This window comes from Lepisosteus oculatus, chromosome 24 (genome assembly GCF_040954835.1).
Source record: "Lepisosteus oculatus isolate fLepOcu1 chromosome 24, fLepOcu1.hap2, whole genome shotgun sequence".
Lineage (NCBI taxonomy): Eukaryota > Metazoa > Chordata > Actinopteri > Semionotiformes > Lepisosteidae > Lepisosteus > Lepisosteus oculatus.
In genome coordinates, this window is record NC_090719.1 from 2,866,701 (window position 1) to 2,887,354 (window position 20,654).

Sequence of the window (20,654 nt, forward strand, 5' to 3'; positions counted from 1 at the left end):
CCCCGAAGCCGCAGTTCCGCGCTGTGTGCGTGGGGGCGGGGGGAGATGGGCGTGGTTTAAACCCCTTCCCCCTCCCCTCCCCCCAGGCGAGCCGTGAAGTGGGCGGGGCTACGTTACACCCCAGGGACGGTCTGCGTGGAGCGTCGAATCGAGAGAAACGAAAACACCCCCCCCCCCCAAAAAAAAAATAAAAATAAAGTCTGTCATGACTAAGTCGGTCGGTATTTTTATTTTTCATAAAAACATGTAATGCGCACATTTTATCGCGACATGTAACGAAAACATTTGCTACTTAAACATAGTATACGCCTGCAACAAAGTTAAACATTACAGATCTTGCAATGCAGAAAACAAATGATGTGAATCAGAACTGCAACAGACAGCGTTTTAACTGTTGGCAGGGGTATTTTATGAAATGCTCTGAAAAGATGATGATTTTTTTCCAGCCGTTTCCAGAAAGAAGCGACGGTATCGGTCTAGAGACAACATGCCTGGGCAGCTTGCTCCACACCCCCACAACGCTTTGTGCAAAGACATTTTTGAACAACGTGCGTCCTGCGGTTCGTACCCATGCCCAGCCCCATGCCTCTGCTGGTTCGGGAACAGCTGAGTCGGCTCTTCTGTTGAGGGCCTCACAGTTAAATTATTTTCGGCTTGCCCGTCAGCATTAGGCCGAGAAACGCTTTTGATCCCTGCTCTCTGGGCCGAATCCAGAGCCGTGAAGTTTACCGGGTGGGCTGTGGGACGAGGGGGCAGCCCGTGATATCGCTCTTGAGCGTGTCTCCGGGTGGATCTGAGGGTTAATTTGGCGATACCTGATCTGACAAACAGGGGGCACAAGCGGTCAGTTTGGGGGATTCGAGGAGTCTCCAGGAGACATGAGCCCCCCAAACGGTGAAACCCGTTTCACCCAAACGGATGAAATATTGTCTCTTCCCAGTGAGACCAGTTACTGTCAAGACCCGTCGACATCTCCCGTCCGCGTCGGAGGGGACCGACAAAACCACCTCGTGTGGCCGAACCGCAGAAACTGTTGTCCCGGCTCCATGAAAAAATATATATTTTTTTAATACGTAATACAGATAAAAACATAAAGAAAGACAGGCCGAGGGCTCCCCGCAGCCGCGCGCGCTGACGGGTGTGGAATGGCGCGGGGCGGTGGGCGCAGCACCCCCAAACCCCGAACCCCCGGAAAAGACGCGCACGAGCCGTGCGGGGCACCGGCCGTTCCAGACCCACCCGCGCCTCTCGATACGCGCACTTCAGGAGCTTTGGGGATGCGCGATATCTTCTCGCTCTCCCGTGAGCGGACGACCGGCGGCGGGACGCAAAACTCTCGGAAGCGTCTGGCCTCGGCCTCTGGAGTAACTGCAGGCCCTGGTGGAGTCGTGTCTGTTTCACAGGGGTGAGCGCGCCGGGGGCCCTGCTAGCAGGCGGAGCTGGCTCATGGGCACTGCGTGAGGTTTCAGAAAAGGACAAATCCAAACATCTGGCCGTTCTTTGGACATCGAAACAAAGCCGGCGACAGCCTCAGCAAATGCTTTGTAGACACACGGGGTATAAAGGCACTTCAGTGTATCGGGAACTTGCTCCGAAATCGCCGCGCAGAGATGCGCGTCTGGCGCAGGAGCCTCTCGGGCGCGACAGGACAGCGACCCCGCCGCTCGCTTACAAACGAGGTTGAGTGGGATTTAGCGCCCATGCAGGGGAAACGTAGAGAAAAATCCCTTTACGCGCAGAGACAGGACCGCGGAGCATGTTTGAACTCCCTGTTTTTGTTTTTGAATATCTACGGAAATATTTACAGCCGATTGCTCTGGGCGCCCTCCGGCTCCCGAACCGCAACGCTGCTGTGAGAAACGTCTGAAACGGAGCGGTCGATTTCTGAGTCCGCCTCTAAGACGGGGGTCCTGTTTAAGTTCTGTTTATCATCCAGGTGGGGCTGCACACTGGTGGTGGTGGAGGGGATCCCCATTACCTGTAAAGCGCTTTGAGTGGAGTGTCCAGAAAAGCGCTATAGAAGTGTAAGCAATTATTATTAATGATGATGATGATTATTATTAAGTGTAAGATTAGACCCACCCGCAATAATAAAGAATAAATTATGATATGGTAAATTCACGTCTCTGATTCTGCTTGAATGCTTCTGTCCGGGTTCCCCCCCAATATAAACTGCGTCTCGCCCAGAAGTTCCTCCGTGTGCACCCACGTCTCCCTTTCCGCAGGAGTTATTCGGAAGCAGAGGTCCGCCGAAGGGACTCCTGTTACAGTAGACACGCACACGGCACACAGCGGCAGAGCGGTATTTCCCGAGCGTCTGTGATGCACAGCGACGGAATAACCGCCTTCTGAAGTTCCTCCGGTGTCATTTTTTTTTTCTCTCGTCACGTTTATTTTTCGGTTTCTCACAGGCGTGCGTGTGTGACTCCGGGAAGCGTACAAGGCCGTAAATAAAAAAAACAACAACCTTTTTTTTCCCCCACACCTGTGCCAAGCTCGGCGGGCCATATTAAAAGGACACATTCGCAGGTTCCTCGCTTTTATTTCGAATTGTTGTCACTGTTAGGCATTGCGATGTTTCTGCCTACGTTCGCCTTTACACCACAGTTGGACGTTTTTCCTTACACGATGAAATACACGACTGTAACCATCGCCAGCACAGCCAAAGGCCTCATTGTGGTGAGCAGGCCTGTCACTTAGTTCCTGGGTGGCCCGGAGTCTCCTGGGCCTTTTTACTTCTGCCGAGTTCTGTTACATAATTGGGCTAATTATTTAATTGACTGCAAAATTGCAATCCGTCTAAACGGGCTTTGATGTGATTTAGAGGTACGGTTAATGAAGTGAGGGTTTTGAGCGATCAGCTGCACAAGACCTTAAAAAACCTAATTAATACACTAACTAGGGTTAAGCGTCCGCCACCCAGGTTGGTATAAGAGAAGCATTAGGCGCTCCAGGTACGCGGTCTGAGGTCTTCGGTTCTCTAAGCGGTGCGGAACTTTGCAGACGCTCCCTTGCCGCCGGAGACCACAGGAATGTGCGGATTCGAGCGCTCCCGCACGACACACATTCGTCTCTCTCTCGCTGTCGGCGAGAAGAGCAGCGCTTAGCGCCTCAATAGAGTCACAGCAGAAGTGTTCATTTTCGAGCAACGTGCACGCTAACGGCCGCCGCACTTCAGCGATGTCTTGGAAGAAACAAAACAAAACAAAAAGGTTTCATTCCTCCCAGCAGGAAATATTTCAAGCTCCGAAGAGTGGGACAGATACCAGTTCTCGCATTCTAGTGTTCAGTAAAACTGAAAATCACACCACAGACCAACCTTTCGACTTGCATTAAAAATCTCCCAAGACAATCTTGTAATCACGGGTGCAACACCTATATGACGTCTATGCATGCACCTTCACATTTTCAAACGACACTTCAGTGAAAAAAAGTCCTATTTCTGTAGTGTGAGTCTTAACTGAATGCCACAAATAATTTCTAACTAGCGTGCCCTCTGATTGGCGCTCAAGGCCCGAGCACCTTACGATCAGATGACACGGGAGCTAATCTGTGCTGGTGAAATGCGACTTATTTTAAATGCTCTTTGTTTTTTGTTTCATCTCTCCGCAAGGTCAACCTGTCGCGGACGTGCATTTTGAAAGCGCTTCTGAAGTTCTGCAACCCGCACGAACGCAACGGGGATTCAAACGTCCAGAAAGGCAGCTAGAGACACAACACCGGCGGGCTTTCGCGGGTGCAATGAGAGGATGGAAAACTGAGACACATGCAGAGCACTGTAGCGCTAATACTCCGGAATAGGTCCCCACTGCACGCCTTACTGTGCGATTTGGCGCGCTTGCTCCTGACAGAAGACGTGACAGCATGGTGTGGGCGGGGCCAGAGGACTGATGGGCGGCACCCCCGCCCCCCTGGAACGGGTGTGACGTCTCCCCGGAGGAGGCGGGGCCCGGGCGATACAGTTCCTGACCACGTGTTTGCAGAGCGTGGGAAAGAGGCTAGGTTTTCTTCCCAGCACAGGGGAGAAGGGGAGATCATATATCGTGCTACCGCTTAAAGCTCAAGGCTGCTCGACTATAAAAGTTGAGGGTGAAGCACCGAGCCCAGACAGGGGGAAGGCTGAGCTATTTAAAAATAAAAAATAAAAACCGCACGAACACGGTTAGGAGCAAGCATTTCGGTGCCCTGTGTCTGAGCCTTACAAATATGTACAAATCAGATGGGAATCAAGGTTTAATTTGGGCACAGAGGGCGTAAAGGAAACCGCGGCTGTGAAAAACAGTTGCAAGTTGAAACAAAGGCTTTCTCCTGCGCCGCGCACAATGCCACTGTCGGTGGGAGCTGGATCTGAGCTACCTTTTCCCATTTTCCTGCCGAAAGCTGTGACTGTGACCTCGTGGCCCCGTTTTGTTTTTTAACCAGAAGCGATCAGCTGCGGTTCGGTATTTGTTTCAGAGAGGAATAAGAAGCATATTTCCCACCCCTCCCAATCTGTGTAGAAACCGTTTTATTTTGAAGGTTTTTTTTTTGTGTATTAGACGCACAACTACCCTCCAGCCAAATGTAGGGGGGTCACCTCTGAATCTAACGCTGCGCGTAGCTCTCACAAGCAACACGGCTTATATAGGGGTAGTCAAAATGCCGTCTACATTACAAATTACAGGGGTTACTATGACAAAAAAAGGTTTCAAAAGCATACATATCGAAGTTTCTAACAGTTACCTTACAATCCTTCGCCACCCGTGGAGGAGAAAACCAAACCGTTAGTAAAACAACTGGCTTTTATACTCGACGACGACATTTCGACCAACCCTGTATATATTCACGATAGAATGACCCTGTCACAAAATACAGGCGGATGGGGGAACTGTGTGATGTTATGAATCATGTGAAGGGGTCACCCATCTTTAAACGTCGCAAACGCCTCCCGACAGCACGCTCTGACGCGTTTTCAGCCACCTCTCCGAGGAGAGCCATCGAAGGAGAGTTCACGGGTGGGCTCGGAAAACAGAACCCCCCCGGTTCAGCTCTCTGCCTGCACCGGCGTTCAGGACTTCCAAAACCTCCACCTCCCGAGCACCCGGGCAAACAAGCGCTCGTCGCATGCTTTTTGGGAAAAGGTACCGATCTCGAGATATTGATCACCGCATGCTCCGGGAGGGCCACTGTGATTAACCAGTCGCTCCCGAGAGCGCGCCCAACCCACCTGAGGTGTTGCGTCAGTGCTACTTCACTCCCTGGACGAGAGGTGACTGGGCACGGGTGTTGAGCTGCCCGGCTGCTGCATGCCACCCCTGGGGGGGGGGGGGGGACTCTTAAACGACAAGCAAGAAGCAGCCAGGCGTTCCCTAAATGCCTTCACACCTGCTGAGCCTCAGTGGTGAGCTGCCAGTGGTGAGCAGCAGGGTGATCTGGCTGCTGGCACCCATCACCCCACACTTAATTTAGAGAACTGCGGCCCTTATGAGTCGGGGGGTCCTCAGCTCTTTGCTGTGGAATCCCAGTGGTCACGTGCTCCCAGTGGATCCGACTCGGCTGGCTCTCCCGCCAGGGTTTACAGATCACCGGACGGGAGAACAGGTCTGGGGCTGGCTATCCTCCGGACAGTCCAGAATCCGTGCCATTCCTATAAGGCTGACCCTGCGAGGTGCGTCCCTCCCACCCCCCTTTCCTGGGATCGCTCAGGGCCTCATGCCGGAAATCCGGGTACCGGTAGGGATTCGACCTCCCGTTCCTGGTCTCTTTCCGTCTCCGCATGCGCCCAGAGGCCGGCGAGCAGGGAATTCGGTTTTCATGCCTGCCCACCCCAAAAGCAACTCCCATGTAACAACAACAACAACAACAACAACAACAACTGCCAAACTCCCTTATACTCCAAATAGTCTCCACTCCACAGTACCCTGTGAACAAACGCCAGCTCTTTTTTACGACACTGCAAACTGTGAAAGCACGTGGCACTGGCCACACACATAATTCCCCTGGGGGGGGGGGGGTTGGAGATGGAAAAGGTCAATTTGCCAAGTCCAGGATTCCCAGCCTGAAGGCAGTTATCTGGGGACCACTGCCTTTTGTGGGTTTCTGTCAGAGATGGGGGGGCATCTTCCAAACTCCAGTCTTATGCCCGTGTGACCACTCCCTCCCCCCACACAGTGCTCAGCCTCTGCTGATTCACACTGCACCCTGAGCCCTGAGTCACTTCATCTCCCTCCTCTGCAAGCAAACATCTCCCATCAAGGTGCTCTGCTCTCCTTTGGGCTCTTCTGAGCAGAAAGGCACCTGCTCACGCCGGAGGGTCTTCAAAGCAGGGGGGGGGCCAGTGGAGGCCGAGAGCTGCTGGAATTCACAGATGCGCAAGAGAGGCGATTCTGAAACAGTGGTGTATTTATTAGGCGAATTATCGCTTACTGAGGCGACACAGACACGGTAAAACAAGTCCCCAGCCTCGGGCCGGAAAATGCGACACCCCTGCGGGAGAAGAGAAGCATTTTCCTTGCCAGAGCAAACCCATCCGAATACAAAAACAAAATTAAAACACGTTGTTCCCGCTTGGACTCGCCGATTATTTGAGGCGTCGGAAGACGAAAGAACTCAAATCTGCATCTCCATCGCGAAGCTTTAAAAGAAGTCTAGCAGAGACGGGATCATTTTTTGGGGGGGGGGGCAGAACAACAGAAGGTCCCGCTGTCATAAAAACAGGCTGACGGGTTTTAAAACAATCCGAGCTTTTACCCAAGAGCCCTACGAGGCAAGACTCGGGTGGGGGGGGGGAAACTCGCTAAAACAAACCACTCGTTCTCCTTCTGCGGAGAACTCCTCTGAGTGCACTGGCGCGCACTGGGTCTTTCCCGCCTCCCTATCCCCCACCCTCCCGGGGCCTCGGGATTATCCTGGCTCTGCCGTGAGCACTCCTTGTCGGGAGTAAACAAAAAAAAAAGGGGGGGGGGGGGAATTATTGTCAATCTGCAACATGAGAAAAGCGTTGTGTTGCAAAGCAGAAGCAAGGTGTGCAGATCCTACAGGGGTACAGACGACAGGCAGAAGGTGTGGACTGGGACAGTACTGGTGACTTATTGTTGAAGTCTGCTGCTGCAGCGGCTTCTGGGACGCCCTGTAGCGCCGAAACAGGCTGACCAAACGAAACCCTTGCTTTCGGGCTTGCAGACCAGGATGCCAAGACAAATCGGGGGCGTTGGGGCCCCTGGGGGGGGGGGCCTGCGGTCAGTCGGTCAAGTCCTGGTAGAGGGACTCGCCCTCCTCGATGTGCAGCACCTCCTGCAACTGGGACAGCACCCTCCCGAAGTGGGAGCCCTCCCAGAAGACCTTGCCGCAGCTGGTGCAGACGTAGAAGAGCTCCACCTTGCGGAGGACGCCGGGGGGCACGGCGTGCAGCTGCAGCGCAGCGCCGCTGGCGAAGGTCAGGGTCCGGGGGTCCATGTCCGCCGGGGGCGCCCACTGGCACTGCGAGGCGTAGCGGGGGGCGTCGGAGGAGGGGGGAGCGGCGGCAGCAGCAGCCGGGGGACAGCCCTCTTTCGCCCTCTGCTCCGGCTCTTCGGAGCCACTCCCCTGCTCCGGAAGCAGGCCTGGGAAAATCAGAAACGCACAGCTGATGCCCTCAAAGGCTCTAGGGCAGCCCATTCGGCGGAACGTTTAGGCACTCCCAGCACGGAACGAATTCGGGATAACGGACAGTAACCGTAGCCGGGGGGAAGGCGAGGAAGATTAGTTTCGTCTACATTCTTCTGGAGTTTGTAACTGCACTGCGGTGGTGGCGGCTCAGGAAGCTGGAATGGGATCGCTCAGGGCTCCCAGCCTCTGCGATTACGCACCTGGGTGCTCTCAGCTGCAGGACAGGACAGGCACACCTGGGGCGGCCCCAGTGACTCACTTCCTCCTCCTCCTTCACTGCTGTCCCTCCACGGAGCGCTCTGCCGCCAGGTGCCAGGCGGAGAGAGATGCGTTACTGCGCAGGTGCCTCCCTCTTCTTCCTGTCTCACACTGATCCAGGCGGCACCTGTGCCCCGCCGCTCAGCCTCTGTGCACCGGCCCTGACCACTTCCTTAGCCCGTGGGTAACTCTGCCTGCCCCCCCCCCCACCCACCCACCCTGGGGAGCCCTGGAGGTCGAGCTCCTTCTGCAATTCCCAGAGAGATCCGACTAGGCCCGCGTGCTCGACCTGAAGATCAGGAGCAACGCCCCCCACAAAAAAAAACTCACAGAAAAAAACTTAAGAGGGATTTTCTCCCGGCTGGAATCAAAGAACAGTCCCCTCTCTGCCCTTTGGGAATTCTTTTCACGGTCATTCAACATGCCTGTGGTACTCTTTTTTTGTTGTTTTTTTTGTCGCTCCAAGCTGACGGCCCCTCTGCTGGGAGACCGCTCTCACAGGAAGTTGTATTAGTTTGATTTGCTTTCCAGCACAGAGACCAGCGAAGGGAAAACCGACGTCGGGCTGGACGCGTATTCCCGGCCGACTCTGCCCTCCTCGAGCCCGCAGGCAGGACTGACGGATTTCTCGAGCGGTTTCCGTCCACTGCAAGGAAACTGTGGCCTTGCGGAAGTAGCATTCCAGATTTTGTCAGCTCCCTGGTCTTTGAAACAGAACCAAAAGCTGGGAAGTACATTTAGCACTCAGCACGGGAGACATGTCTCTTCGCAAAGGGTGCTGGGAGTCTGGAACGAGCGGTTCAGCCATATTGTGAAAGCGGTTGCCTGGCTTTTTTCAAGTAACGGCTAATAAGATTTTTCTCCTGTTCTTATGCCAATAACCACGCAGACGTTCTCAATCCAGGAACTACCAACCACAAAAAAAAAACCCTAAAAGCTCCGTGCTGTCTGATGGACGAATACACCACACTGGGGACATCCCAAGAGACAGCCCTCAGCAGGCTGGGAGGACTCATTCCCTCTCTCTTCCTCCTTTTTAAAGCTTTAACAAAAGATTTCCCATGGCCTCCGTCTGCCGACATACTGGACACTCAAGCTATGAGCTTGAAGTTGTCGACGCGCTGATGAATTAACAGCAGACACGCCTGCAGGACCAACAGGCCGTCTTCAGTAATATTGCTGCGTCCTTACCAGCTTAAAACGATCCCCCTCTGTGCTTTTTGGGGGGTTTATGATAAAGTAAAATGAAGCAATACTCCACTCCACATCAAGTCTGCAAAGCTGTTATCCAGCAGGGGAAAGGCACCTGGGACGGTTACTGAACAGGCCTGCATCTTCAGGCTTGCATTCCAACATGCGCCGCGCTGCCCACAGGAAATGTATACGACGACAAGCTCAGAGCAACCCTGCTTTTGAGCCGGGAAGACACTTCGATATATCCTCACAGCTCAGATATGCCGCCCTCCCCCCTCCGGCCCGGTCAACGCCTCCTGCGACGGTCTGCGCTGTCTGTACTTGTGTGTGTCGCTCCAGCGCGGTACCCGCTTGTGGGGCGCACGTCTCTGTGGCTAGCTGGAGAGGTGCACCCCCCTAGAGGTGCGTTCAGGGGTAGGGTGGTGGGCAGGGGATCCGGACTTAGTGGGGTTTAGTCGGAGCTTTGGAACACCAGCTCCTCGGGCCGAGTACACGCACCAGATTCCCGAACCTGCGGCTGCTCTCGTCCCGAGACACTAACACTAAGGACACCAGTCATCCCGGTTTCTCACTTTTCTCCCCCCTGCCCTCTGGTTAGCGCTACAGGAGCATAAAGGCACGAACGTCCGGATTCAGAGACAGTTTCTTCCCACAAGCTGTTAGATTACTGAACTCTACCCCTACCACCGGCTCACACTGGTGGGGTTTTAGTTTTCAAAGATGTATGTTATTCAACTTGTTGTGACTGTTGGTGCTGGTGCTGTTCTGTTTACCCCAGCACCAGCAGGGTAAAACGAACCCAGCTCACGGACTTATTAGTGGGTCGGCGAGGGGCCAGGGCTGGGGGGGAGGGGGGGGGTTGGTCGGTGTGTCTGAGGCGCCAGGAGGCGATGACGCGACAGGACCACGCGGCCCAGGATGCACTGGGGCCGGCTTGCGCTCCCCCACCCCCCCCCTCAGCCCCGCTGAAGTGCCCCAAGGGGTGACAGGTCGGGGTGACAGGTCAGGGCAGGCAGGCAGTCGCTGGCCCGCGACGGGGGTGGGGGGTGGGAGGGTATCCCTTTGCTAATGGGTGTGTTTAAAATCGTAACAGTCAACACAGGGCCCTTCTGCCTTCTGTTTCGTGTGGCATTGTGGCTTCTCTTACACCCATTAGATTGGGTTTCCCAGGCAGCGCTGGGCAGCGCGACTTTCTCACAGGCTGGAGGGCGAGGGAGGGGCCAGGAGCTGACCTCCGTCCAGAGACAGCCCCGACTCTTTCTTCTGTTCTTCTGCTCTCTCTCAGGGCCAGGGCTGTGAGAAAGTATTTGAGCAACAGGTGACAAACCTTTACCAGGCAGCTCAGATTAACCCTTTCCCCTCCGGGGGAAAACCTTTTCGCCTTCCTTGCTTTGCCACACGACATTCTGAGCCCAGAGGACACTATACATATTTTCTAAAAAATAGTGATCACAGACCGACTGGGTCTGTGATCACTGGGATCAGTGATCGGTTACCATTCAGACCTAACTTTAACAATGAAGCTAAGCCACTGCTGCAGAAAATCTAATCAACCCACCAATTAATTCATCAATCTCCACTGGCTCTAATTAGCCCAGCTGTAGGTACAATATAGCAATATATTTAAAGAAGAGCATGTATTTACAGTGGAGTGACATCAGCAATGTTACCGATTTTCCTCTTGTCTTTAGGATCCGCAACTTGTGACAGGGGCACGGACACATTTTGATGTGGACTTTTTACGGTAAAGACTGCCTTTCGGAAGAGGCCATCGATTGGAGATGGCAATGACGCTGGGCACGAAAGAACGTATTTGAAGAAACGTGAAATGGGTGAACCTTCAGGTAATGTCTGAGACGCGTGGAGGCAGGAGTTAAAGTGCCCCTCGTAACGACGTCACAGTCGGAGTTGGGGCGCTGTGGGTATTCCGAAAGAGGTGGCCTTTTCAGTTTTAAAAGGACGGGACATCATCAAGCACATGAGCACATCAAGGCATTATCAGGTGGACTAACGAAATGACATGAAACGCCACATTACTCACTGCCCTTACTCGCCGCTTGTCCTGCGAAGTTAGGGCCTCTGAACCGTCGGCTCATCTTTATTTTGCCAACGAAATCCTGGACCAGGAACTCTGGGCTTCCTGCTCCCAACGAGCTCTGTCGCAATCTGCTCCTTTCTTCCGGCCCGCTTCCCCGACTGCAGGTGAACGGGGTTGCGGCTCCGACGCGCTGAGAGAGGACCCTGGGACCCACGAGCCTTTCCCAGCAGCCGTCAGTATGACCTCACCTGCCCGCCCCGCGGTGAGGAAGCCGCGATCACGAGGAGATCGCGTTCTCCGGCATTGCGACATCCTACTCAGACATCCCACACCTGCCCCCCCCTCGACACCCTGCCATGTGATGGACAGACACAATGGAATCTGTCTCTCGATCTCGGCAGCCTGTTTCCGCTGCGGAGTGACAACTTGGCAGCTCATATCTGAAGCCCGAGTTACTGACTCGTTTATTGAACCGGATTGGCCACTTTAGAACTATTCTGTACGAGGGTGACCCGGTGACCAAGTTCATAGCCATCGGAGGGAAGTACGTTGTGCAAGTGGCGTTCCAGCTGGGATCTGAACCCCCCAGCGCTCTGGGCAGGGTTGGTTAATTGGAATGTTTCTTAAACAACAAATCAGCCTAATTGATCACTGAAACCTCTACAGCATTGCAGCATGCATTTAAGGGCATTCCTGAGAATTAGGACATTTAGAAAATATGTATAGTGTTATATATTTAAATACAAATATTACATTTAAATATTTAAATAATATATATTGTGTTCGCAATCTGTAAGTTGTTTAGTCCAGCTGTTCGAGCGTCTACAGTGACTATAAGTACTATAGAAGTCAAGACAGCCAGCAGGGAGTTTGAAGGCTTAAAACTGGCAGCAAAAAAGCAGTGAGAGGAGGAAAGTACATTTTTCTGCTTATACCACAAGGCAGAAAAATGTCGAAGCGCTCGTATACTGTGGTTTTAAAAATGACGTTGTGTATATACTGCAACATTAATGCATGCAAAAACAATATGTCCTCAATTCCCAGGCCTGTAAAGTTTTTAACCCGAGGTCTTAATGGCTGACCTGAACCAATGAATTCCGTAGCCGGTAATGCCGACTGTTTCCAGGGCTCGGGTTGATACGGGCTCGACCGGGTTCACGACTCACCTCTCTCGCGCAGCAGGCGTTCCATCTCCTCCCTCGACATCCTCATGTAGCGGTCCCCGTTGCACACCTGAGAGCAGACGGAGCAGGGTTACAGTGGACGCGCAGGGCAGGGGCAGGCAGACAGCACCCCTCTCCGCTTCCTCTTTTACTCCCGTTGTTACCCTGCTCTTGAGACGAGAGGCTTTCTAAACGCAGCCACACGCACGTCCGCAAGCAACACAACGGGTCACAGGCAGGCTAAACCCCTCCAAAATGGCACAGGGCTGCTTCCGCCAATGTCGGGCAACGGCATTCCTAAAATTAAATGCTTTTTCCCTTTTCTCTGCCCCCTCATCTCTGCCATTATTGCTCCTAAATCGTGTTCTAGCTTTGCTTAACAGCACCCTGAAGAAAGGTCTAAACCCTTGCAACCGTAACACGCCGTATTCACAAATGTTCACATTTTGTCACCAGCAATCCTGGTTTTGTGGGCGACACCTCTCACCTCCTCTCAGACACAAGGATCGGGGGGGACAAGCGGAAACTAAGCATGGGAGAGCTCCAGATGAAAATCCGAAGACGTGTCTCTACGTAGAGAGTGGCAGGGGTCTGGAGCGACCTCCCCTGAGCATGTTGCGGAAGCGTGACCACAGTGGGGGGTCCTTTTAAGAAAAAGTGAAGGGATCGCCAAGCCTGTGGCACTACTAAAAAAAAACCCACAAACGTCTCGTTGGCAACTTTCTGTAACTCCCTTTTGATACAGTGCACCAGGCCTCAGATCTCAACACACGTATGCATACATGCTCAGCCTAAATTAGGACGCTGGGAGAAGAGCTCGCCACTGGCCTGAGAGTGTACACGAGCTCACCCCAGCTAGGGTATTCGGCAAGAGGCAGAGTGCTGAATGCTGTGCACGCCAAGGGCAGGTGGCAGAAGAAAGGGTGCCAAGAGATCATATCTCTCCGCCTGTCCTGTGCTCTGCTTTTCACACTCATTCTCAGGCTGTATCGCGCTGCATCTCCTCCTCGCCTGCTATCTCAGGATCTCTGCTGTCACACTTTCTCACACAGCGCGCCTCTCTGCTAGCGGCGGCGGGGGCGGGCCTGTCTGGGGCTCGGGAGGGCACAGAGAAGCCGTGCAAACCGCCGCAGGAGGGGGGGGGGGGGGGGATGAAAGTCTCTCAGGTGAGGCAGCTGCTCACCTGCCCTCTACCCCTCCGGGTCTCTAGAGTGGCCCGATCCGCTCGGTCCAGGAGCTGGAGCCCGTGTAGGATGGGGGGGGGGGGGGGGGGGGCTGCGCAGGCCGAGCTGGCCCACGCTGAGAGTGCGGTCAGGATCCGTCCCCGAGCCGAAAAAGGCAGAAGCGGCTCTCCAAGGGAGCTGGGAAGACGTGCAGCTAAGTGGGACAGGAACAGAAGGCGCGTTTTTTTCTTCGCGGGGGTGGGGGGGGGGAACGGTGATTTGCCAGCGGCGCTCGTCTTCAGCTTTTCCCACGTTTCAACTCCGTTCGTACCACGCGGTTCCGTGTCTGTGCTGTGGTTTGCCTGTGGTTTGCATCATGCCCCGCTGTAGAGGGTTTATCTCGGCGCGCTGCGGTATGCTACGGCGGATCTCAGCACGCCGACGCGAGACATCACACCTTCTGCGCAGGAGGACGGACACGCGGCCGGTGGGAAAATGTGATCACGCCTCGGGCAGAACCCCCCCCCCCCCGAATGAAGATCAGACTTTATTGATCCCGAAGGTCATCGGCAGCCCAGCCCAAGAAAAGCAAGACAGACATCAGAATAAGTTCAAATTAAAATAACTCCAGCACGAGAGTAATTCAATAAGTATACAGAATACAAAATAAAATAAAGTTGGCAAAATAGGTGTGTGCAAGATATGCTAATTATCACTATAAAACAATAAAAGACGTGCAAAATACGCATAGGTGTGTACAGATTGAAACTACCCCAGCATAAACAGCATACTAATGCAGTGTCCAAAACTCCTCACGACATTCCACTGGGATGCATCCCGGCATTCAGATTCCCAGCTCTCATGCCATACCCTGGGCAGTAGTCTCTCAAACCTCTAGGGGGATCCAAGAGGGAGACCCCCCCCCCCCAAAAAAAAGATCTGACCGAAAGGAGGTCTTTGCTGCGAACGCCTGAATCTGCCCCAGCAGGTTCCCGGCCCGTCAGGAAGAGCCGCATTTTTAAAACGAGGCGCCGGGAGAGGCCCGGAACACGCCTGACCTCCTCAGGAATCCGCGCCGACTCCGGCTTCCGGAGTCTTTTCTTCCCAGAAGTCACCCACCTGACGCCAGCTGGGCTTTGAGCCCCCCTGTCGACGCAACTTCGGCGGACGGGTTTCCCCCAGAGCACCAGCCACACCATCCGAAACCTGCGGCAGGTTTAACCCCCCTCCCAAGCTCAGTTCAACACAACTCCTCGTGTCTCGCGGACATCAGGCTCTCACGGAAAAGCCCTACGGTAGGACCGTGCTTTTTAAAGCGTCTTTTCACGGGGCTGGCAGGCTGAGGCCTGCTGGAGGTCCTGCGCTCTGCTGTTCCCTGAGTGAAGGCACACCGGCCAATGGCACTCGGGAGAAGGCGCTCGGGAATGTGCCCGGACAATCAGGCCCTGCGCGCCAGGTCGCTTCCTGCCACACGGGAGTCAAGGCCAGGGTCCGCTTCAGAGCGGCTGAGACGCCTGCGCAGGGCTGCCAGCTTCTCTCCACCAGGGCACGGCGGGTCAAACCGGCGCCGGAGGGACCCGCTTACAAGCCGACACGTGCGCGCGTGTGCACAAATAATTTAAAAAAAAAAGGCACAGGCGACAGAACCCACAAGATGCACACAGGGGCCTGGCTGGCAAAACAAGTCTCCCTCGTGCTACAGGCCATCATCCTACTGACCGGTCTACTGGCCATCCTACAGGCCGGGCTACTGGCCATCCTACTGACCGGTCTACTGGCCATCCTACAGGCCGGGCTACTGGCCATCCTACTGGGCAACGCAGCAGGTGAGGACCAGCCCCGCATGGAAAGACTCTCCAGGCTTTATTCTCCCCAGACAAGGGCCGCGCTGCCCAGAAGCCCTCAGCAGACTCGCACAGCAAGGACAGGCTATGGGGGGGGGGGATTAAATTACAGGTCCTTCGCAAGGTGGGCACCCCCTGAGAAACACGACACCCCTCCCCTCCCCGTGGACTCTCGAGGTTCGGTGCCGATGGCTGCCAGTCGTGGGAGGGCACTGCGGAGCCCTTCTCGGAGGCTGGCAGCAGCCAGAGCCTTTCCCAGGGCGGGGAGAGCGAGAGAGAGGGAGCGGGCAGGCAGCTTTCCCAGGCCCAGCCTCCCTCCTCAGGCTGCTCCCATGGGAAAATCGTCTGCCCGCGCGGGAGGAGGGGCCAGGCGCCGGCGAGGGTCACGTGTGCCGGCCGGCCGGCCAGTGAGGGGGGAGTGATTTGATTCAAACGGGAAAGCTGGGTGTCAGGTGAGTCGGGGGGGGGGGGGGGCAGCCAGGCGGGAGGGTAACAGGGCAGCAGCGTGGGAATCGCTGCCAGAGGAAGGACGAAATCCAGCCCTTTCTTCTCTCTCGCTCTCTCTCTCTCTCTCTCTTTTCAAACGCTGATTGACTTTGGAACAAAAAAGAAAAGAGTAATCCCCCCCCCCCCCCCCCACACACACACGCACACAAGCCACTACCCTGCCAATTCTGCAATCCCAGCACTCCTCTCGGGGACACAAGCCCCACACACCCCCTTGTCACCCCTAAACGGGGAAAAAGACGGGCAGCCCCACACCCCCCCACTGCCTGCCCACCCGTGGCCGACTTGAGTGACTCATTACCTAGATGCACCAGACCCCTGACCCGGTGAATCAGCCCCCGCAGGCTGGGGGCGAGGAAACACTCTCCCATTATTGACAAAACAGCCTTCAAGACTATTTTTAAGTGGATCGTCTTAAAGGAAGACTTGGCAGGTTAAGAGTCCGCACAGAATCAGGCGGAAAGCACTTTACCATCGAAGCCCTGAGTCCTTTTCTTTTTTTTTTGTTTTTTTAGAGTTTTAAGCTGGTCATGCGATTGTGGAGGTGTTGTGTGCAGCCCGAAGACCGGAACGTTACCAAATTGTCTGTCGTGAAACAAAAGCCGCTGAGGTGTTTCAGAAGGGTTTTGTGATCAAGAAACCCTCTTTGTCACTGAACGCTGACAGACATTTACTTAAAGAGTTAAAACGTGAATCGGACTGGGGCTGCGACTAGTTTGGATTTGTCAGAGCGCGTGTTCAGATGTCGGCGAGGCCATCCAGCTGTCAAACATACCACGCTCTCTTGTGCGCTGCCACACCTCGTTTCCCAGGGGGTACACATGTCTGTCTTGCACATCTGGGGGCTTCAGAGTCGAAGCGCGTTAATAAGTCATGACCGAGCTGAGCTCCTACTCAGCGAACAGGAGTAACGCCAACAGGGCAACGACTAACTGGGTCTTAATCGCTGACACAGCTTGGCATTGTCATGCAAGAACTGCACGGCCATTACACATGAGCCCCAGTCGGTCCACAGCCCTTTTTATAGGATTCTCAGATCGAAATGAACGCTCCCCAGACACCAGCTATCAGTAGAGAAGAGAACAGAGTGATGGTAGAGTGATCTGCACCAGCAGCCCCACCTGGGAGACACACAGCGGCCATTCTGGACCAGCAGCCCCACCTGGGAGACACACAGCGGCCATTCTGCACCTGCTGCCCAACTGTACAGCAGATCAGGGGCATGAGCGAGAGAGCGCTTCACTGTTCAAGCTCCAAGTGGAGTTTAGCCAGGACCACAAGGGCTAACACCTCTGCTCCTAAGAACAGTAACCTAGAGGCTTTAATCACCAAATGGCCAAGACCTGAAATTAACATCTCATCTGAAGATTGATACCTCCGACAGCATTGTGTCCTGTCACCATACTGGGACGCTGGATTGAAGCTTCTAGTCCACAGGGAAGAATATCGCCTACTGGTTCACTAACATCACCATCCTGGCTGTCTTTGGGGGGTCTCCCATCCCAGTACTGATCAGGCCTAGGCCAGCTAAGCTTCTGAGACCGGGACACTGATGGGTTCATTAGTTACTTTAATTCTTCTGTAATCAAGTCCAAAGTCATTCTGCGACACAGTGTCAACAGTGTCTCCCAACCTTTATCAATATCATAAAAACAATCAATCAAACAACGAAAGGAGCGACTCTCTGGAGTTGAGAACAGGCTGCTGATTGAGTGATTTAAATGGAAATGCCGATACCTGTATGCACCCCATCACTAAGATTTGAAACTGGAATAAGGAGCAACTTGATGTTGACGTGAGTGGGGGGGGGGGAACCAAAAAACACCTTCACCAGTGGGAAAGAACGTCTGTTCGATCCACGGCAAACACAGGCCTTCCTCCAAACCCTTGTTTGCCTTTCCTATTTCGCCCCGTCCTATCGGGATTTCATCAGATCCAACCACAGTTCACAGAGAGAGAGGCTGGCGCCCGGCCAGCCCGGCCGAGTCTGAACATTCTCACGGAGACACACCTTAGAGCTCCGTTCCCAGCCCCACTGCCAGAGCGCGGCAGCCTTCTCCCTCTCTCAAACACACACACACACACACTCTCTCTCGTCAGCCTGGCCAGAAGAGGAGCCCCCATGAAATCGGTATTTCTTGACGCAGCTAAATAAAAAAGAATCCACAATCTAGCGAAGGCACGGCCCTGACTGAGAGGAAGCTGGTGTCTCTCTACCCTCCTGACCTGCAGTGCGGGGGCAGCGTCTCTGATCCTACCCTTGCTTGCTGCTGCTCCTGCTCCTGTATTCGATTTTGACGGTTGGGAACCAAACCGACGCCCTTCGCCCCTCGCTGTTCCAGCCTGGGGGGGGGCTCATTCTGAAAGCTGCACGCAGCACATGGGAAAACGCTTGACATGGGGTTCGAAGCCATCGCTTAGACGGTACAGGTGCACACTTGGAAGCCAAAAGGGGGGGGGGGGGGTGTGATAAGGGCCCCTTCTGAAGCTGCAACAGGTGACAACATGATCACGTGTTTGGAAGGCAAAGTAGGGACTTTTACAACCGACTTATCAGACGTCGCAAGCGCCAGGGGAAGGTTTGTCAAAGCCGTCTCTATGGGCAGCTGCGGACAGATTGGCGTGACTACACGGTGGAGATAGGTCCACTGCGCCATTGCGTGACAGCCGGCTATGCATTTATCTCTGGGCTGTGTTAAGGGTGTGTGTGTGTGTGTGTGTGAGTGTGTGTGTGAGAGGCCGTAGGAAGCCCCTGTAATTGTCTACTGGGTCCCAGCCTCTCCCTCTCTCTCGACCCACTGAGCAGCTGTCAGCAGGCCCAGGGGTCGGAGGTCAAACACCGTGGCCCCAGGCTGACCTGCACACTGAGCCAGGGTGACCCCTGAGAGGCTCCGACAGTATCCCACCAGCTCCCAGTACAATAGGCCCTTTGTTGGGGTGTGGGCATCTGAGTACAGGTGTCTCCCTGCACTGTTATTTTAAACAGGCTCGGAGCTCTCAGCCTGCATGCCAACCTGCTCGACCGCCTGTGAACGCCACCACGGGCCCAGCGCGGGCGTTGTACACATTCCTCAGGAGGTCTGTTCCTTTATTGCTGTGCATTTATTGCTGTTTTGCCTTTTAACTCCTTGCTGCCGGCATTCAAACACGGGTCCCACTCTGAAACACGGGAAGTATTTCCTTGCCTGTGGAGCTTTTCCCCCCCACATCGGGCCAGCTGAAAAAAATGCAAATGCTCATTTATGCCCTTCGCAGCCCTGGTTACATAACATGCTATGGAAAATTGCTCCATAAAATAGTTTATGACCACTACACAGGAAGCAATAAAACGGCAGTGTTCCTAAACTATCATATATACCGCCTTTAAAAATCACCTGAATTGCAATAAAATGACAACTCGCAAACTTCCACATGAAACGAGGCAGCCTCAGATCAGAAGAACGTCTCATCGGAAAAGTTCCGACTCGTACCCAAGTCCCTAATTTCCGCAGGGATAGGGCTTCTGAACTCGGAGGCACAACAGGAAGGGTCAGGGGACCAGCTGAGCAAAGGTCGCCCGGAGGGAGGGGAGTAACCAGACGACATATCGGCACTTGAGAAAAGGAAAGATCGCCCTGGATTAGCGGCAAACCTCTGTTGTGGCTGCATCTTTGCTTTACACACAGGGCGACAGCACGCACGGAAGAGCTGGGGGCCCATCGCCTCCCGAACTGCAAATGGCCTGGATCAACGCCCACGATGTTAGGATACCGAGTACTGTAAGCAGGCAACCAAACCATGTTGTTTTTTTAAATTTATTTTATAGCCAGGTCTGAGCACATTTATCTGGAGATTCTGAACGAGGAGGAGCCCTGTTTTGCCCCTGGAAGCGTGGCTGTCCGAAGGCGCACTCGAGCCTCTCTCTTTGGGGCTGACGGAGTAAGGGGAGAGAGAGAGAGAAAGAGCGAGCACACAGCAGCTGTGGCTGTTACACGGAGATCAGGGCCTGGGTGGTGTGTGTGTGAGCTGCAGCAGAGCTGTGAGTCTTCACAGTGCGTCTTCCTGCTGTGACCCACAGTGATAATTCACCGGGCTCTTCCCTGTGTAGTGTATTGTCTGAGCTGTGTGTGTGTGTGTTGCGGAGGGGGGGGGAGAGGTTAGCACATCAATCAACTGCCCATTAGCACCGCATTCCTCCAAGGAACTCCCCTCCTCCTCCTCCTCCAAATCCCTCCTCCCCAGCTTCTCCGCAGGGCAAACATCAGACCGCGGGCCACGCATTCCTCTGCTGTTCCTCTCCGGCCCTGTCCCTCTCCCTCTCCAACTCGAACATGAGCAAAACTGCGTCTCTCCGCCGCCGCTGGCCTCTCTCTCGCGCGCGGTTCTCATTCAGGAGCGGTCGCTCTGAGATATAGGATATGTCTTGTCTGTAATATGTCTGTAGATTTTATTTGACTTTTATTTTCTGTTTTGTTCCATGTTGATTTTATTCTTTTCATTGGCTTTGGCAACGTGTTTTCCCGAAAGCCGGAAACATGAGCTGACAAGGTGACAGGAACGTGTCTAAGAAGGGTGCCGGGGATAAAAAATTCAGGTGGTGAACGTCACTTTTTTTTTTTTCTACGCCAAAGTCTTAAATGTACTGTAGGAATTCTTTATTTACGATGGACTGAACACGTATCTAATCTGTGCTAACATTTTGATTAGGATAATCAAATTAATTTTGGCGGAGCTCGGGTTAGGCACGCGGTTAGGTGTGGAGTGGTCTGCCCCTGACCCTGTTTTCCCCATAAGCCCTGTTGTTTTTATGGTGCGACTTTGTATAACGCGAGGTTTTACAGGCACGCGTCCATCGCAGAGACGCCTGTACAAGTTATAACCA

At 54.0% G+C, this 20,654-nt stretch overlaps 1 protein-coding gene across 5 annotated transcripts in view; it reads right to left on the minus strand.

Annotated features, from left to right (window-relative positions):
* Positions 1-6,363: 6,363 nt before the first annotated feature.
* Positions 6,364-20,654, minus strand: part of exd3 (exonuclease 3'-5' domain containing 3) — a 74,512-nt gene continuing 60,221 nt past the window's right edge. For all 5 annotated transcript variants that reach the window (XM_069183478.1, XM_069183476.1, XM_069183475.1 and 2 more), the window contains 2 exons: positions 12,283-12,349; positions 6,364-7,580 (listed from right to left, as the gene is read on the minus strand). In XM_069183478.1, the coding sequence (XP_069039579.1) occupies positions 7,219-7,580; positions 12,283-12,349 (429 nt within the window). In that variant the 3' untranslated portion in view covers positions 6,364-7,218. The remainder of the gene's footprint in view (positions 7,581-12,282; positions 12,350-20,654) is intronic.